At 35.6% G+C, this 15,122-nt stretch overlaps 1 protein-coding gene and 1 pseudogene across 1 annotated transcript; one reads left to right on the top strand and one right to left on the bottom strand.

Annotated features, from left to right (window-relative positions):
- Nucleotides 1-2,668: 2,668 nt before the first annotated feature.
- On the bottom strand, nt 2,669-3,565 carry LOC109505745 (CBL-interacting serine/threonine-protein kinase 11-like; annotated as a pseudogene).
- A 328-nt stretch (nt 3,566-3,893) lies between these two features.
- On the top strand, nt 3,894-14,607 carry LOC105042842 (uncharacterized). Its single transcript, XM_010920181.4, is given in 7 exon segments — nt 3,894-4,148; nt 4,151-4,248; nt 7,273-7,339; nt 7,342-7,430; nt 7,617-7,692; nt 7,695-7,834; nt 14,227-14,607. Coding segments are annotated over 7 exon segments (900 nt in total). The 5' UTR covers nt 3,894-4,060; the 3' UTR covers nt 14,569-14,607.
- The last annotated feature ends 515 nt before the right edge of the window (nt 14,608-15,122 follow it).

Below are 15,122 nucleotides of genomic sequence, written 5' to 3'. Positions count from 1 at the left end.
TTCCATTATTGTTATATTAAATCTAGCAACATCAATATTAATATCATTGATATTCATATTGTTAGTATAATATTATTAAGATAATATCAGTATTCCATTAAAATATTCACATTATATAAATTTTAAATTAGTATAACAATATTTAAATAATATTCCTAAATAATAATATATTATTAGCATTATCATTATTATAAAACAAGACCAAATAATATTATTGATAACCTTTTTGTTTTTTATTTTATATATTATTTTTGTTGATTTTATAATATTTATCTTATATATTTTATTTTTGCATTTAATGTTATTAATATTTTTTATTTTATAAATTGATTTGTTTAACATGCATTGCACAATGCTCATTTGTCAATATATTCCATGATAAACCTTTAAATCATAATTGATATAATACTATGATTTATGAAATATATGTTACTTGATACTTCTATAATTTTTAATAATATTATTTTTTATTTGAATCTTCATAATATTTTTATTTTTTATATTATACCATAATTATCAATAATTCTCATCTCAAGTATATTATTTTTTGCTATTTTATATTATGAATATTGCTAGTTGGTCCATTTAATAATATTATTTATTCCATTCTCCATGGAATGACCATTTCTTTCATGTAAAAATGGAATCACCATTATTTTAATATCAAGTGATTGGGATTTAGAAAGACATGTGATCCTTGAGGATACCATCATACCAAATATTGGAATGGGGTCAAAGCTAGAATGCTTATTTCATTTCAATGTTCATTCTACTGGATAAACCTTAGTATAACATTATAATTATGGTGTTTATTGATGCTTCTCAGTCTAGAAAAAGTTGAAGCAACATTCCATTATCCATAATTCAACGACTTTTGATAGTAAGCATTTTAGAAATAGTAGATTATATCTAATATTTCAATTAATAATATGAGACTCTTATTATTCTACTAAATTGTGGAGATCCATTTGAGTATAACCAAGTCTAGCTTTCTCTCTCTCTTATTTAAAAGAGGATATTTAATCCAATTTATTTTAAAATATCTTTAACCTCCCAGACTCTGTAACATATTGGAATTTTTTTTAGATAGAGCTCTATGAATAAAGAAAAGTACTCTCCCGCTCGCCTAACAAGCTCGACCACCCCCTCGGGGGTTCCACTAGGATTGCAAGTCTATTCTATGATTTGAGATAAGAGTTGTCCTCTTTTTCTTATATGATTGAGTATTGTAGGCACATAGAGATGTAGGTAGAGAAAGTCTTAAAAAGTAACAAAATATTTGTTTCACGATGATTGATTTTTTTTTAACACATTCATGTTAAAAAAAAATTAAAGATTATTTGCACCCTCTAAACTAAAATGCTATCTCCTCTGTGGACATTATTAGATAAACATAATAGCATTTTATGAACAATGATATTTACTATTACTATTAAAATTTGTTGATTTTTGATAAATTTTTCTTCCTAAAGTTTTATTGGCTATTATCATATTAAAAGTCAAGCTACTAGGACTTTTAACCTATTGAGAGATCTGAAATGACTTGCAAGAAACTTCAATTAATTTGCCACTACTTTCACTTATTTTCAAATTAAAAATAGTTTTTTAATTTAAAAATATAAAATACTTATAAATCTAATTATTTTTAAGATATAAATATAATAATGATGGATATGATATAGAGGTAGTAGCTTTGATGGCATTGGTGATGGATGGTGGTAATCTGGTGGAGGTAGAGACTATAGTAGTGGCAACATCACAAAGATGGTGTGGTGATAGTGATGGTAGCAATGACACTGGCAGTGAAAACAACACTGATATCATGGAATGTGGCAAAAGTATTGATGACAGTAATGGTAATGATGGTGATATTTTTATTGTACAGACTGCAATAGTGATGACAAAAATGGTATTAGTAGTATAAAAATATGAGTTTTTATTTAAAAATATTAAATATAGAAAGAGCAGTAGTAACTATACTTCTTTTAAAAAAAATTGATTCATGTGTTTTTTCTGTTAGGGCTTGTTTTTTGTGTGTAAATATTATGAAAAAATTAATCAACTTTTTCATTGACCAACTTATCCATGTTCTCATGCTTTTCAAGATAGATAAGTTAATTTTCACGGATAGCATTTATCTATGAAATGGTGAAAAATCTTATCCACCTAGGATATGGCTAAATTATTTTTTTTTTAATAAAATAGATATTTAATTTTATTCTTAAAATATTCTATTTTTATTTTCATTGTCTTTACCATTCAATGTCCAATAACTCAATTATCTACATTCTCCAAATTTGAAAAGCATAAAGATTATTATGAGAAATATAGATAAATTTTAGTAACTTATTCAAAAAATAGTAATACAAAAGAATATGCCTAACAAATTCTGAAATCACTTTTTCATACATAAAAAAATATGAATAAATTATTTTTAGGGTAAAAAGTAAATAATATCCTATATTTTATCCTGATTTATAAATACTCTCCTACATCTTCAATTTCAACAAAATCAACCTTATATTTTGTAAATTATTATAATATCTCTCACCGATCTTTTAATTTGAGAGAAAGCTCGTCACCAGTGCCACATGGCATATTATTTAGAGTTAGATCGCTAATATAGCTTTATTAAATTTTTTAAAATAGAATAAAATCTGATGTGGACTTAAAATAGTATAATAACTAAAATATCCAATCCATCCTCCACCTCTGCCACCACCAACCCATCGGCCAGCCGACGAACCACCACACTCGCTACCAAATTACCAATCTACCCCTCCACCGCCACCCCTACGAGCCCCTTCTTCCCCTTTCTCTAAATAATGGGCCTCTCTTTCACTCCTATATCTTCAACTCTCGAGAGAATCGCCTAAGCCAGCTTGGCCGAGATGAGCCATTCCCAATCCGACGAAAACTAGATAGATCGAGTGCAGAGGAGAAGGATATTAAGTCAAAAGTGTTAAGTGCCCAATTTACCTCTTCCGACTTCTAAAACTTTCCATTCTTCACCTCTGTCGTCTCCATTGAGTAGAACTTCGCGAGTGCCACCCACTCCTCTTTATTGAGCCCTTTCTTGATCCAGGGGTCGTTGAGGATCCCATCAATGGTGATCCTCCTCTCGAGATTGGGGTCTTGGAGCCAGTCGATCAATCGCTGGAGATCTAACAGGGCCACTTGGGGCACCGATTCTTCTCGCGATAGATCTGATAGTATATCGTCGTCAGATTGGGGTTGTTGAACGGAGATATCCAATGTTGAGGATATAAAAGATCATACTGCAGGACCAGACATTGACCTTGGCACCATTGTATCCCTTCCTATTAAGGATCTCCGGTATGACATACACCAGCATTCCACAAAGGGTGCGAAGGAGCCCGTCACCACGGATCTATTCAGAGACCATGAAAAGGCCAAAGTCGAAGATCTTGAGATTGCTGGAGTCGTCAATGAAGAGGTTCTTTGACTTAAGGTCGTGATGGAAGACGCTGTGAAAGTGGTAATAGCCAATGGCTGATGGGTTGGTCGTGATGGAGGTGGAGGATGGATTGGATGTTTTAAGCATTATACTATTTTAAACCTATATCAAATTTTATTTTATTTTAAAATAATTCAATAAAACTACATCAACCATCTATCTCTAAATAATATATTATATTGCACCGATGGTGAGCCTTCTCTCAAATTGGAAGGTCAGTAGACGACATTGCAATAAGTTGTAAAGTCCACAATTGACATTGTTGAAAATAAAAATATAAATAAATATTTATTAATTAAAATAAAATATAAAATATTATTTTTTTATTTTATTTTTATTTAAATATTTATTTAAAAAATATATATTCTCAAATAAATTTTTTATCTATCGAAAAAACGGCCGTTGAAGAGAGAGATGCCAAGTTGCCATTGGTGCAAGCCCTAAAATGCTTTACCCGTTGCCTGCTGCGTCGCGTGGTGGGAACGGTTTGTCTTGCACTCCTCTCCACCGTTTATTCCACTTTTTCCCTCTAATCCCGTGGTGGCCTGATCCAGAGCTCGACGAATCAAAGCACCACCGAGGATGACAATACCAGCTGCTACGAATCCTCTGTCTCTATTTCGCCCATGTCTGGCTGCTACAAAAATTATACCGTTGTCATCTCCCCATGCTTTTCCCGTTGTCCCCTCATTTCCTTCAATCATCGGAGCAACACGTCTCTCTTCAGAAGCTCCTGCTCTAACAATAACGACGCTAATGATCCCTTCGAGGTAAAAAACGGAACTGTCTGATCCGTTCCTTTGATTAACGCTCTCACTTTCATAAATATCATCTCTGTTATGTCATTGGCTACTTGTTTGTTGCCCCTTTTTTGAATCTTAAGCATTCTGGAAGTTCTAGGAAATGACTGATGCATATTTCTTTTTATAGCATTGTACAAATGTTTCTAGTATATGTTAGTTTTTAATCGTGACATAGACTAGTTTAAATTTCTATATAATGCAACAGTGTCTGATTGAATTGGCTATGGATTCGTGGAGTTGGTGAAAAAGAAAAAAAAATGTAGAGGAAAGACCTTTGTTCAAATTGATTATCATACTTAACTGCAGATGTCGAAAGGTGGTTTGGATAGCAGTGAGCAGGATATTTGTTGGAGATATGTGTGTAAGCTTCAGCACATCAGCTGTCTGAAGTATGCATTTACGGTAAAAATTGCTCCTAGTTAAGTGCTTAGACGATGGATGGATTCCACTTGGTTGCTAGTGTTGGTGATGTCAGTAATATGTGCCAGAAGAATGAGAGCAGAGAAACAGAGCTTGGTTGCTAAAACAGATCAGTCTGACTGCAAGAATTGTGAATCTCCCCTTAATTGGAGATGTAATTTAATTGTTTAGGCCATGTTCATATAGCTTTCTTAGAATCATATAAAGCTTCATTGAGTTGGGAAATTTTTAGACAGGCAGTCCTCATGACTTTCTAATTGTATATGCTTCACTCTAACCTAAATCTACAAGACTAGGCATCCAAATGGAATGAATTTGGATATATGCTTTGTGCTTAGTGGATAGCATTCTGCTCGTGGATTATAGTTGTTCACTTGTTTGGGTGGAGCAAAACAGGTGGCATAGGGTTGCTCACTGCTCACTGCCACAAAATTGTATATCTAGGTATTTCGCATAAAATGTTTTGAAGTATTTATGGAAGAATGGAATATTATTTTTATGCTATATGCTCGAGATTGTTATCTTAGGAAGGACACTATGAAACTTGTCTAAAATGCAACTTCACAAAGCCATTTAGTTTGTTTTCATTTAAGCAAGGAATGTGCAAGCTTCCATGGAGAGAATTCTAGGCATCAAATGGTCGCTAACTAATTCTAGGCTTATCCAATCTTCTCTATCTTATGGTTGCTATAAAAATGCGGAGAATATTCTGTATCTCATTAGTTTTCTCAACAAGCTCCACCATGGACAATCATCTAGCTTTCAACTATGAATACAGTTATGAATGATATGGTTTTAAACAATGGCTATTATAATGATTTCTGGGCAACTACTTAATACGTGCATGAGCATACACGCATGTGCAGATGCATACACAAATGTATATCCATGCATGTGCACATAAGATGTGACTTTTATGATAATGGTAATGGTGAATGTTTGATTATCACCATTCAACTCATCATATTTCAATATTATTATTTAAATACGAGAAAGTATTACCTCAAGTATTTTCCATTATAATGGCCAGTAAGAACTACTATAACCGATAACTACATACTTCTTTATTGATGCTTAGGTTTTGTAGGCTAAAATGATGGTCTTTTATGATGTTTTGGGCCATGATCACTGTACCTAGAAAATTATTTCTAGAGCCATGTTGCATGGTGACAGGGATGGTGCCGAATCACATAACAGGAATGAACAATGGTTTCATTAAAAACCATTAAAGCATTGATGGTTTAAGGTAGATAAGGGGTGGTTAATATGTTCTGGAAGAATTAACTCTGCTGTAGGAGTTATTCTCTTACAAGGAGCAAGTTAAGTCAAATGGGTGAAGAGCACCAGCATTCTAGAAAAGGAAATCTGTGAAGGGTTTTTTAAAGCCAAATGTGACAGTTTTGTTGAAGGTTATCATGGACTCTCATTTGAAGATGGTGGTAAAATGCTTTACTTGAATGTATAATTGGCAATTTGGCATACAGTAACTACAGAACATATCACTTGTTTATAGTTATATCTTTAAGTAGTTTGAAGTTTTCAATATATATTTCTTTCTTCAAAAAATTGGGCAGCTGATGTTGGTTGCCAGGCAACAAATGAGGTAAGTTTGGTGCCTAAAATTCTATATGATCAATATTGCCAACCTTGGAGCTTTATGATTCCTTTCTCATCTGTCGTTGAATATCCAATTAGTTTTAAATTCTCACTCCCTTCTCAAGAGAATGGTATTTTGAAGCCACAGGTATTATGTGGTTAGAAAAAACAGGTCACAGATGGATGATTAGAATATTTGAATATGTAAGATTTAGTTGGGATCCTGATATCTGATGTGTTAATGCATAGGTTGAATTTTTGTTCTTGTGTGTGTGTCTGTGTGCGTGCGTGCGTGTGTGTGTGGTTGTTTTACTTCTCTTCTTAAGGGATGGGCTTTTCTTCATGAAAGAGTTGTCAGATGCCTAGCTTAATGACTTGAGAGTTGAAATAGACCTTAATAAGATGAAAAGTATACTTGTTCTTACTTATCATTTTACAGCTAAGAAATCCTTACTGAGAAATTCCTGTATGTATTTTGGTTCATTCAAATGCATAAGCAATTTCCTTTATAGGTTTTTTGTCAATTAAATAGATTTACATGCTAATAATAGAGCCTCAAGCAAGATGAAAAGGATATGATTATAATGTTTCTGTTAACCATATTTATTAATTGTTTATGTATGATTCTCCTTTTATGCAGAATATAGTGCTCAAATCATTGTTCAAAATGGGCATAAGTTCTTGTTGTTTTGATTGCCTAGTTAAAACTTAATGTAAGAAATAATCAATCTTCAGTGTCTTTAAATGTCAACTTTATTATGTAAAGACAAATCAACAAGTTAGGCACTATTATTAAACATGTTCTTTTTCTTTTCGTTTTTTTCCCCCCCAATATCTCATTATGCTTTTTACATGAGGAAGCTTTTCTGTTTTGTCAAGACCAGTCAGCAATAAAAACTGGTTAATTTACTTGTATCATTATTTTGTTATGCATATTTTGAAAATCTGGCTGTTAATTTTTAATGCTGCTAACAGAGTTTTTCAGTGCTCTCACTGGATATACCATGGGATGCTAAGAGCATATGGGGCACATTTGCAGCATATTTTTTAGTTTACACATTCCTCTAAGTTTTGGTGGACTTTCAGTCATTGCTCAAATGCTTCATCAACCTGTGCTTGACCCACTGACAATGGTGAGAAAAATACTTGCTTGCTGTTGAATGTTTTTTAAATACTTAAATAAATGGAGAACAGAATGATTACAATATCTACTAGTAGACACCATCAGTCTGTGTTAGACCACTATCAGGTATAGGCATACATTTCCCAGCTTCTATGGAGTGGCTGCCACTAAATTTACTTTTCCTGAACCAATGCAGGCTTTATCAATCAACATACTTGAAACAACAGAGTATGTTGGGGCTTTGACACTATTGCATTACACAACCAAGCCACAAATAAGCTTTCCCGCTTCTTCCTGCAAAAGTTGCTTTCAGAACAAAGAAGCTCAATAAAAGCATCTGCTGTGGCTGTTGGATTTCTGATTGCATTGGTTTTGTTCACTTCAATTCTTGCTGATCAACTAATTGGACAAAAGGTGAAGAAAAGTTCTGTAGTACAACATATTTTGAAAATCCCTTTTGTCTCTTTTTGTTGCAAGGTTATTTTTTCTTATAGTCAACAAGTAAGTGTCTCCTTTTCCTTTAAAGAGCCTTCCTTGCATGTATGGGGATGATGCCTAGATTAGATTTCTCATATTTTCATCATCGGAATGCTTGCACAGAAAGCTTAGGTTGTCATCACAACCATTATGTTTGATTTTTAGTGTAATGAAAGGAATAATTTGCATGCTATAGGGACAAAATGCATTTCATATCAGATGCTAGTGCTGCCCAATGTGCTGTCCTTCACATTTTGCAAGTCTGGTGCCTCATAGAACAGAATAAGAGAAGTGGTAAAGTAGGACATAGGATTCTTTCAGTTTGTAGGTTCTCCTAGTATGCTATATAACACACCTATGGTATACAAACAGGAATAATGACATTACGTTGGACAGCTTTTATTAAGCAAGTTTGCATGTAACACTAATCCATGCTGGCTGGTTAACATTTTTGCTGGATTAGAGAAAGAATTTGGAAGTTGGGAATCTTGAAGAAGCTGGACCTTCTATTCACTGTTCAAGCAGCCTACTAGGGCAAGGCCAATTCACGACAAATCAGGCCAAGAATCCAGGACAAAACTGCCTTGACTGTAATAAGAAATGGCATATTAATTTTTTTAGTTCAAGACCTCCATTAAACACTTCCAAGTGAGATATCTCTTATCTAGAAACAAAATCACTTGGTGTTTCTTGAGTGAACGGGTCAGCAAATTTCTGCATGGGATGTTAGGTAGATGACACTGCCGGGAAGAAGAAAATACCCAGTTGGTCAATTTTACAACTGGAGAATATATCTTAATGCTTTTCTCTAGTCAGTGGTTTATAAAATTGTTGTGATGATCTTATGATTCACAACTCAGATGATGCAATCCAGATCAAAATGACATTTATTATCCATTTCAGATCCCTGGATCAGGACCAGTTTCAATCATAAGATCCAGATCATGGTATTATCCAATACTTTGGATTATACAATCCAGATCTAGATTATGTTATTACAAAATTAAGCAATTGCACTGTCCATCTTTTGAATTCCATTTTCTTTCAACCCTTATGATGACCAATTCATCATTACTAAGATTTCAGAGCTTAAATTAGCAGTCACCTAAGCTTTTTTCAACTTTTTTAAATGTAAAGATTTAGTCATTTGGGATCTAAGGTCTAGAGTTAAATTATGTATTATATCTTAGTTATCTATTTTTGGGAAAAGCCATTTTTTTCTCTAGTCCTCTATCTCGAAAGACTATTATGTAATTGCTTTTGGAGAGGCAAAACATGCTTTTCAATTGTTTGAAGATTAGGTTTTAGTTTGTCTCTAAAGGTGAGAAAGATCATATTAAAGTGTTTCATAAGGTTCAAGTAGCAGATAAGGAAGCAAGTTTTTATCATGGCATGAAAAAATTATAATGGTATAACATGGAACTTTTCATTTCTGCTCTGTACTTTCGTCTCCTAGATCACTTAGTTCTCTCGTTCAAATCTTATACTGCTTCATACAAAACAGATCTGACATGCTTGAGGAATGAGATGCAGCAGAGTGTGCCCACTTTCAATTGCTCGGCACATTTTATATTTTTGGTAATATTGCAAAGAAACTTATAGTGCCTTAACCAAGCTTAGCTTAGCTGCATAATGCTTTTCATACTGTGCCTTAGGTCAGTGCGGGAAAGTGGAAGCAAAAAATCCTAGCAAAGTAATAATGATTTTTGGTGATTTAAGCTGCCATCTTACTAAAATATCTATAAGCTTCTGTTCAACGGGACAGGGCATAATGCAACTTAAAGACTATTAACCCTTATTTTTAATTCAAATGGGCTTAACATAATACTGCCTATGGTGGTCCAAGCCCAGGTCCAAATGAAAAGGCAAGGGTTGATGTTAGATCAAGAGCCAATTGTAAAATCAAGATCATATCATACTAAGAAAGGGATCCAACTTTGTTAGCTTGGTGAATGAGGATGATAAAACTGACCTCAAACAGATGGGACAAGGCTCGATAGCTATGTTTTATTCATGGGTCTTAACATGTTTAAAACTCTGAATGGTCACTAAATTATAAAAACTCGTGTAAATAGATGACTGAAGCTATCAGTGGCAGTAACAATGATGGTATAGCATACCATTGGCACTCTTGACCTCTTTTCATATTTGATGTGTCACTCAAGCAAAGAAAACAAATACAATAATTGGTGAGAGCAACTACTTTAAAATCACTTGCTCAGGGAACATTGCAAAAGAAGATAGTGCTATAGAGTGAAAGTGAGAACTGTGTTATCAGGGAGATTAAAATTGAAGAATTGAACAGTACCAAGGATATGAGCTTGGTGGAGAATGGCAAAATTGCAAAAGATGAAAAAATTTCAAGGAATTATTTGATGAATAAGTTACTTAAAAGTTCAAAAGAACCATGATTAGAGATTGTTATGTGCATCATCCTGTAATTTGATGACATGGAAGCAATTATTTTTGAAATGCTACAAACTAGTAAAAGCGTTAGGTTCAGCATAAGAGTTTAATTAGTGATACATACCGGTGTTAAGTGAATCATATTGATAAAGTACCAGTGTTGGTAAACCCGGGCACTGCACTGATGCATGTCTTGACCCCTATTTCTACTATGCCAACATGGAGGCATGTTGTGTTTCGGTGCAATGTTGTACCATACTGGCCCTACTGAACTAGTGAGATGCTCGGTGAATTTGGTTAGCTCACTCATCTTGAGAACATGGAAATATCAAAACGATTCATGTATTATTATATCCTTTTTAAGAATGAAGATGATGTAACAGTGTCATATTGAATATGGATTTAGGTAGTGAAAAAAATTCAAAATAATTCTTTTGAGTAGTAAATTGACTTAGGCCATCAACATCCGTGTTTTCTGGACATGGCATATTTTCCAGGTTTCTTTTGTCATGTCCCCACCTGGACACTACTGTGTCATGGGTGGGATGTGCCATGGACATCGCTGGATTGAATGAAAGGAAAAGAAATGAGGTAATATTAACCCAGCTGATGAGGGTTTCAATGCATCCCTACATTCCTTGCTGGGGGGGAAGAACAGGACATATGTGGAAAGAGTTGGACCGCCAAGTGTACCAATCTCGCTATCTCCGGTGCTAGCTGAGGCCTCCTTTTTCTTCTCTTGCTCTCCTCTTTCCTTCCCCTGTTCTTTTCTTTCCCCTTAGCTAGGACCAGATGAGTGAATGAGACCAAACAAAGACTATTTGCATTTCACTGTTTACTACTTTGCTCTGTCCCTTTATTAAATGCTGTTCGGTTGCTCTTTTGTCTTTCCAACACCTGTCTAAGCCATCCATCCACATAGACGTCCATCCATACATGCATACTTAGTATGTATACATGTATATATTTATATTACAGAGACATATATACTGCCGTGTCCATATGTCTAAGCTCTTTGTGGTGGCCATGTCAGATTAGTTAGGACTCTTGGACAGTTGACACTTGGTCCTGTGTCTAGGTAACATGGATCAACATACCATAAAAGGCAATTTGATGGGAATTAAAAAATAAATTTGTCCTAAAAGGCGACATTGTGATGGTCAACAATAGCCACAATATGTTGGAGCGCAACAAGCACTACATTAGCAGCAAGGCAAGTGAATTTTCAATCAAAATGAACTTGCCGAATTATTAGCACTGTATCCACATATTTTTATGATTATGATAGATGAACATGATGCTTCTATAAAGGAGGTGCTATAATTTATGATCTATGTATATGAGATAATTTATTAATGATATGTTGAGGTTAAAAGATTAGTAGAAAAACAAAAGCTATAAATTGCCGTGGAAATGAAAAAGAAATTGAAATGAAGCTCAAGAGGGTGAACTGATGCCGTAGCATGAGCTTCTTTGTTTATTGAATTTTATATATTCAAGAATATATAGAGTTATAGACAGATGATGGATGGATTCTTTTCATTTATTAGTTTATGTGCGAAGTGGTTCCAACTCTTCTTAAAAGGGACAAGGTTCTATGAATTCTTGACTATCATTTAGGCCAGTGAGAGAGGGGAAAAGATGAGTTGTTCACAATAAAGTCTAGCAATGCCAAGTCTGGTGCTATGACAAACTATAAATGTAATGCACAAGCTTTTGGAATTTGAGCTTTTTATATTTATATATTTATTCTGAATTTCCAAGTACTTCAGTTTTTCTTAAAGTTTTAAAGCTTCGCAATGCTAGAGCTAGTTGAGATATTTCATGTGCACATTACATTTCAATGGAGCCTTTTCCTTCTTTTGTTTACTCTCACAATGCTAGAGCTAGTTGAGATATTTTGTGTGCACGTTACATTTCAATGGAGCCTTTTTCTTCTTTTGTTTACTCTGTTTTTGCTTCTTTCCTAAGCAACCCAAGGAAAGGATTGGTTCCTCTACTGCCTGTGGACATGCACATTGGAGATTGCTATGAGTTTGAAAGGTTATGTTATATTGGAATAGTCAATTCTGGTAGCACATCCATGTTGAGAGACATTAACTCAAGATTTTCAAAATTGGTACTGGATGCTGTTTCGGTCGGCCGATGGCACGAATCGATATGGCTCTGTATTGGACCGGATCGGCGCAAATCAACAAAGAGAGGAAAGGCTGAACTGAGGAGGAAAAGAGAGAGAGAAAAAGAGAGGGGAGGGAAGCAGGTTGAGGTGGTAGAGATGCCATCGGCGGGTTGTGCGAGCTCTTGGAGGGCCATGGTGGCCACCGTGGCTTTGCATCATTCGTGTGAGAAAAGAGAGAAGAGAGAGAGGGGGGAGGGAACAAAAAGGACCAAGGGGGGTCAGGTGCAAGGGCTACTGGAGGGCCTCTGGCTAGCCGTCATGGGGTGGCGTATATGCCACCTGTAGCTCCGCAGCCCTGAAACAGAGGCGATTGCTCCTATTTTATGGCCTTTTTAAAAGTATTCGACAAGTAAAGTCAGCAATAGGTTTGCCAGCTTTACTGTTTTTGGATTTTTTTAAAAATGTTGAATAGTGAAGCCGGAAAATTCATTGCCGGCTTCACTATTTTTCAGGTTTTTTTTTTAAAAAAAATTGAAATAGTGAAACCGGCAAACCCACTGTCGACTTCACCATTCATCATCGTTTTTATACATGCGATGCAAGTAACAAGGGCGGTCACCCGTATTCCACGGTCGTGGCTTCGCCCATGCATTTTTCGTCGGTCAGTGGCCATGAGGGCCACCCAGCGGCACCGGAGATCCCTCTCTGCCGCCATCCCCGCCATCCGATAGCACCCCTCTCTCTCTCTCTCTCTCTTGGGGTTAAAGTCCCTATCGGGCGACACCGAGTGCGGAGGCCTCCGCAGGCCTCTGGCGGACTCGACGGGCGAGCACCGCACTCCGGCGACGCCTCCCCTCCTCTCTCTTTCCCTCTTCCTCTCTTTCCCTCTCTTTTTTTGCTCGGCATCGACGTGTGCTGCTTTTCAAGCCGGAACTGTCTCGGTTCTCTACCGGTCCTGTTCGGTATGCTCGAAACCATCCGGTTTGGGACAGTTCTGAAAACCAAATATTAACTACTTTAGGGCAACAAATACATGCTTTGATGCAGGTCAGCTGCATTATAACAAAGACCATGCATGCACACAGGCATGCATGCACGCACACACAAATGCACGCTCACACATGCACGCGCACACTCACACATGCATGCACACACGTGTGCTCACACACAATTTTGCAAACACATTTGTGCACATGAGCAATGAATTCTTTTTAGAAAAAGTGTACCAAGTAGTACTGAGTAGGTATACCTCAGTGTGAGAGTGATACTCTTCAATGTGTAATATGGTGCACTATAGGTTTGGTTTGCCTGATGCTAGTGCATACCAGACCCTATAACAGGTAAATATGTGCTGGCTGGTTGGAGCCAGTACATATGAGATTTCAGCCCTTGCTTAGATTCCACAATGTTACTCTGGTAAGAGTCTTTGGGTAAGTCAGGTCTGCCAGTATTGGTATATTCACGGATATCTTATTGTCCTCCTTGCTGATTGTCTATAAAAAAAATGTTGGCATAAACTAATGATATGGAGGTTTACTTCTAGTAATTTTAATCTGATAATGAGTTTGAGCATGTAAATGCAAACCTTAAGGAATTCAGATTTTAGGATAATCAATCAATTAGGAGTGCTGATTACTTAACTAATAATGAGATGGATTGATGATGGAATTCAGTGAAAGAACGAATAAATTCTGTTGGACTTTAGCATACAACAACCATAAAAACCTAGAAACTTATGTTTAAAATTAGCATTGCTTTTTGTAGGTTGCCCAGTGTATGCTAATAGTTGAGTGGCTTCTTGCAGGATGTAAATAATCCCATATTGAAGGAGATACTTTTGTACAGCCCAACATCCAAGATGGTATGTTTTTTTCTCTACTGTCTCATTACTCCGCTGCTAGAAGAGACTGTTTATCGTGGATTTCTTCTAACCTCTCTTGCCTCCACAATGAAATGGTGGCAAGCTGTCATCATTAGTTCATGTATTTTTAGCGCAGCTCACTTTTCTGGTGAGAATTCTCTGCAACTTTTCCTCATTGGCTGTGTTCTTGGGTCTGTATATTGTTGGACGGGGAACTTGTCTTCTTCGTTCACTGTTCACTCTGTATATAATGCAGGGATTTTAATCGCAACTGCATTGTCATAGTTCTTTTATATAGTGTAAACAGAAATGGTTTCCTTTTCCTGTTTCACTTGTCCCTTTTTCTGGCCTTACAGTTAACAAAGTAATTTTTATAGAAGTCTAGGATTCAGGTAAGGGAGCCCCAAAATGGTGGAGCTTGGTCATATAGATGTGTCTTGGAAACTTATCATTTACATTACACACTTTTTAAAGTAACTGAATATTATTATGTACTCATTTAAGGGGTTCCCTTATTTTCCATGTTGCATTCAATTGCCCAGCTCACTGTACTGGACATGTGTCTACTTGTCAGTTGACATGGCTAAATAGAATGATGAAGAATTTGTTGCATGATTTAAATATGTTACAACACCAAGTTCTCTTATCACCTATGTTATAACTGACAAAATGTTACTAATATAATCGCTGAATTTTCCTTATGTACAACCTTCTTTGTTAATCAAGCTAGCCAAGACAAAGCATGTGTCTTGTTCGTGCAACCAATAAAAGTTCTCTAGTGCTGATGATGGGGTGGGGATGCTTCTTTGCCTGAAATTCAATTTTATTCCATTCAAATA

Source organism: Elaeis guineensis, chromosome 4 (assembly GCF_000442705.2).
Source record: "Elaeis guineensis isolate ETL-2024a chromosome 4, EG11, whole genome shotgun sequence".
Lineage (NCBI taxonomy): Eukaryota > Viridiplantae > Streptophyta > Magnoliopsida > Arecales > Arecaceae > Elaeis > Elaeis guineensis.
Note: the sequence above shows the minus strand (reverse complement) of the source record. Positions and strands in the feature narration are given on the sequence as shown.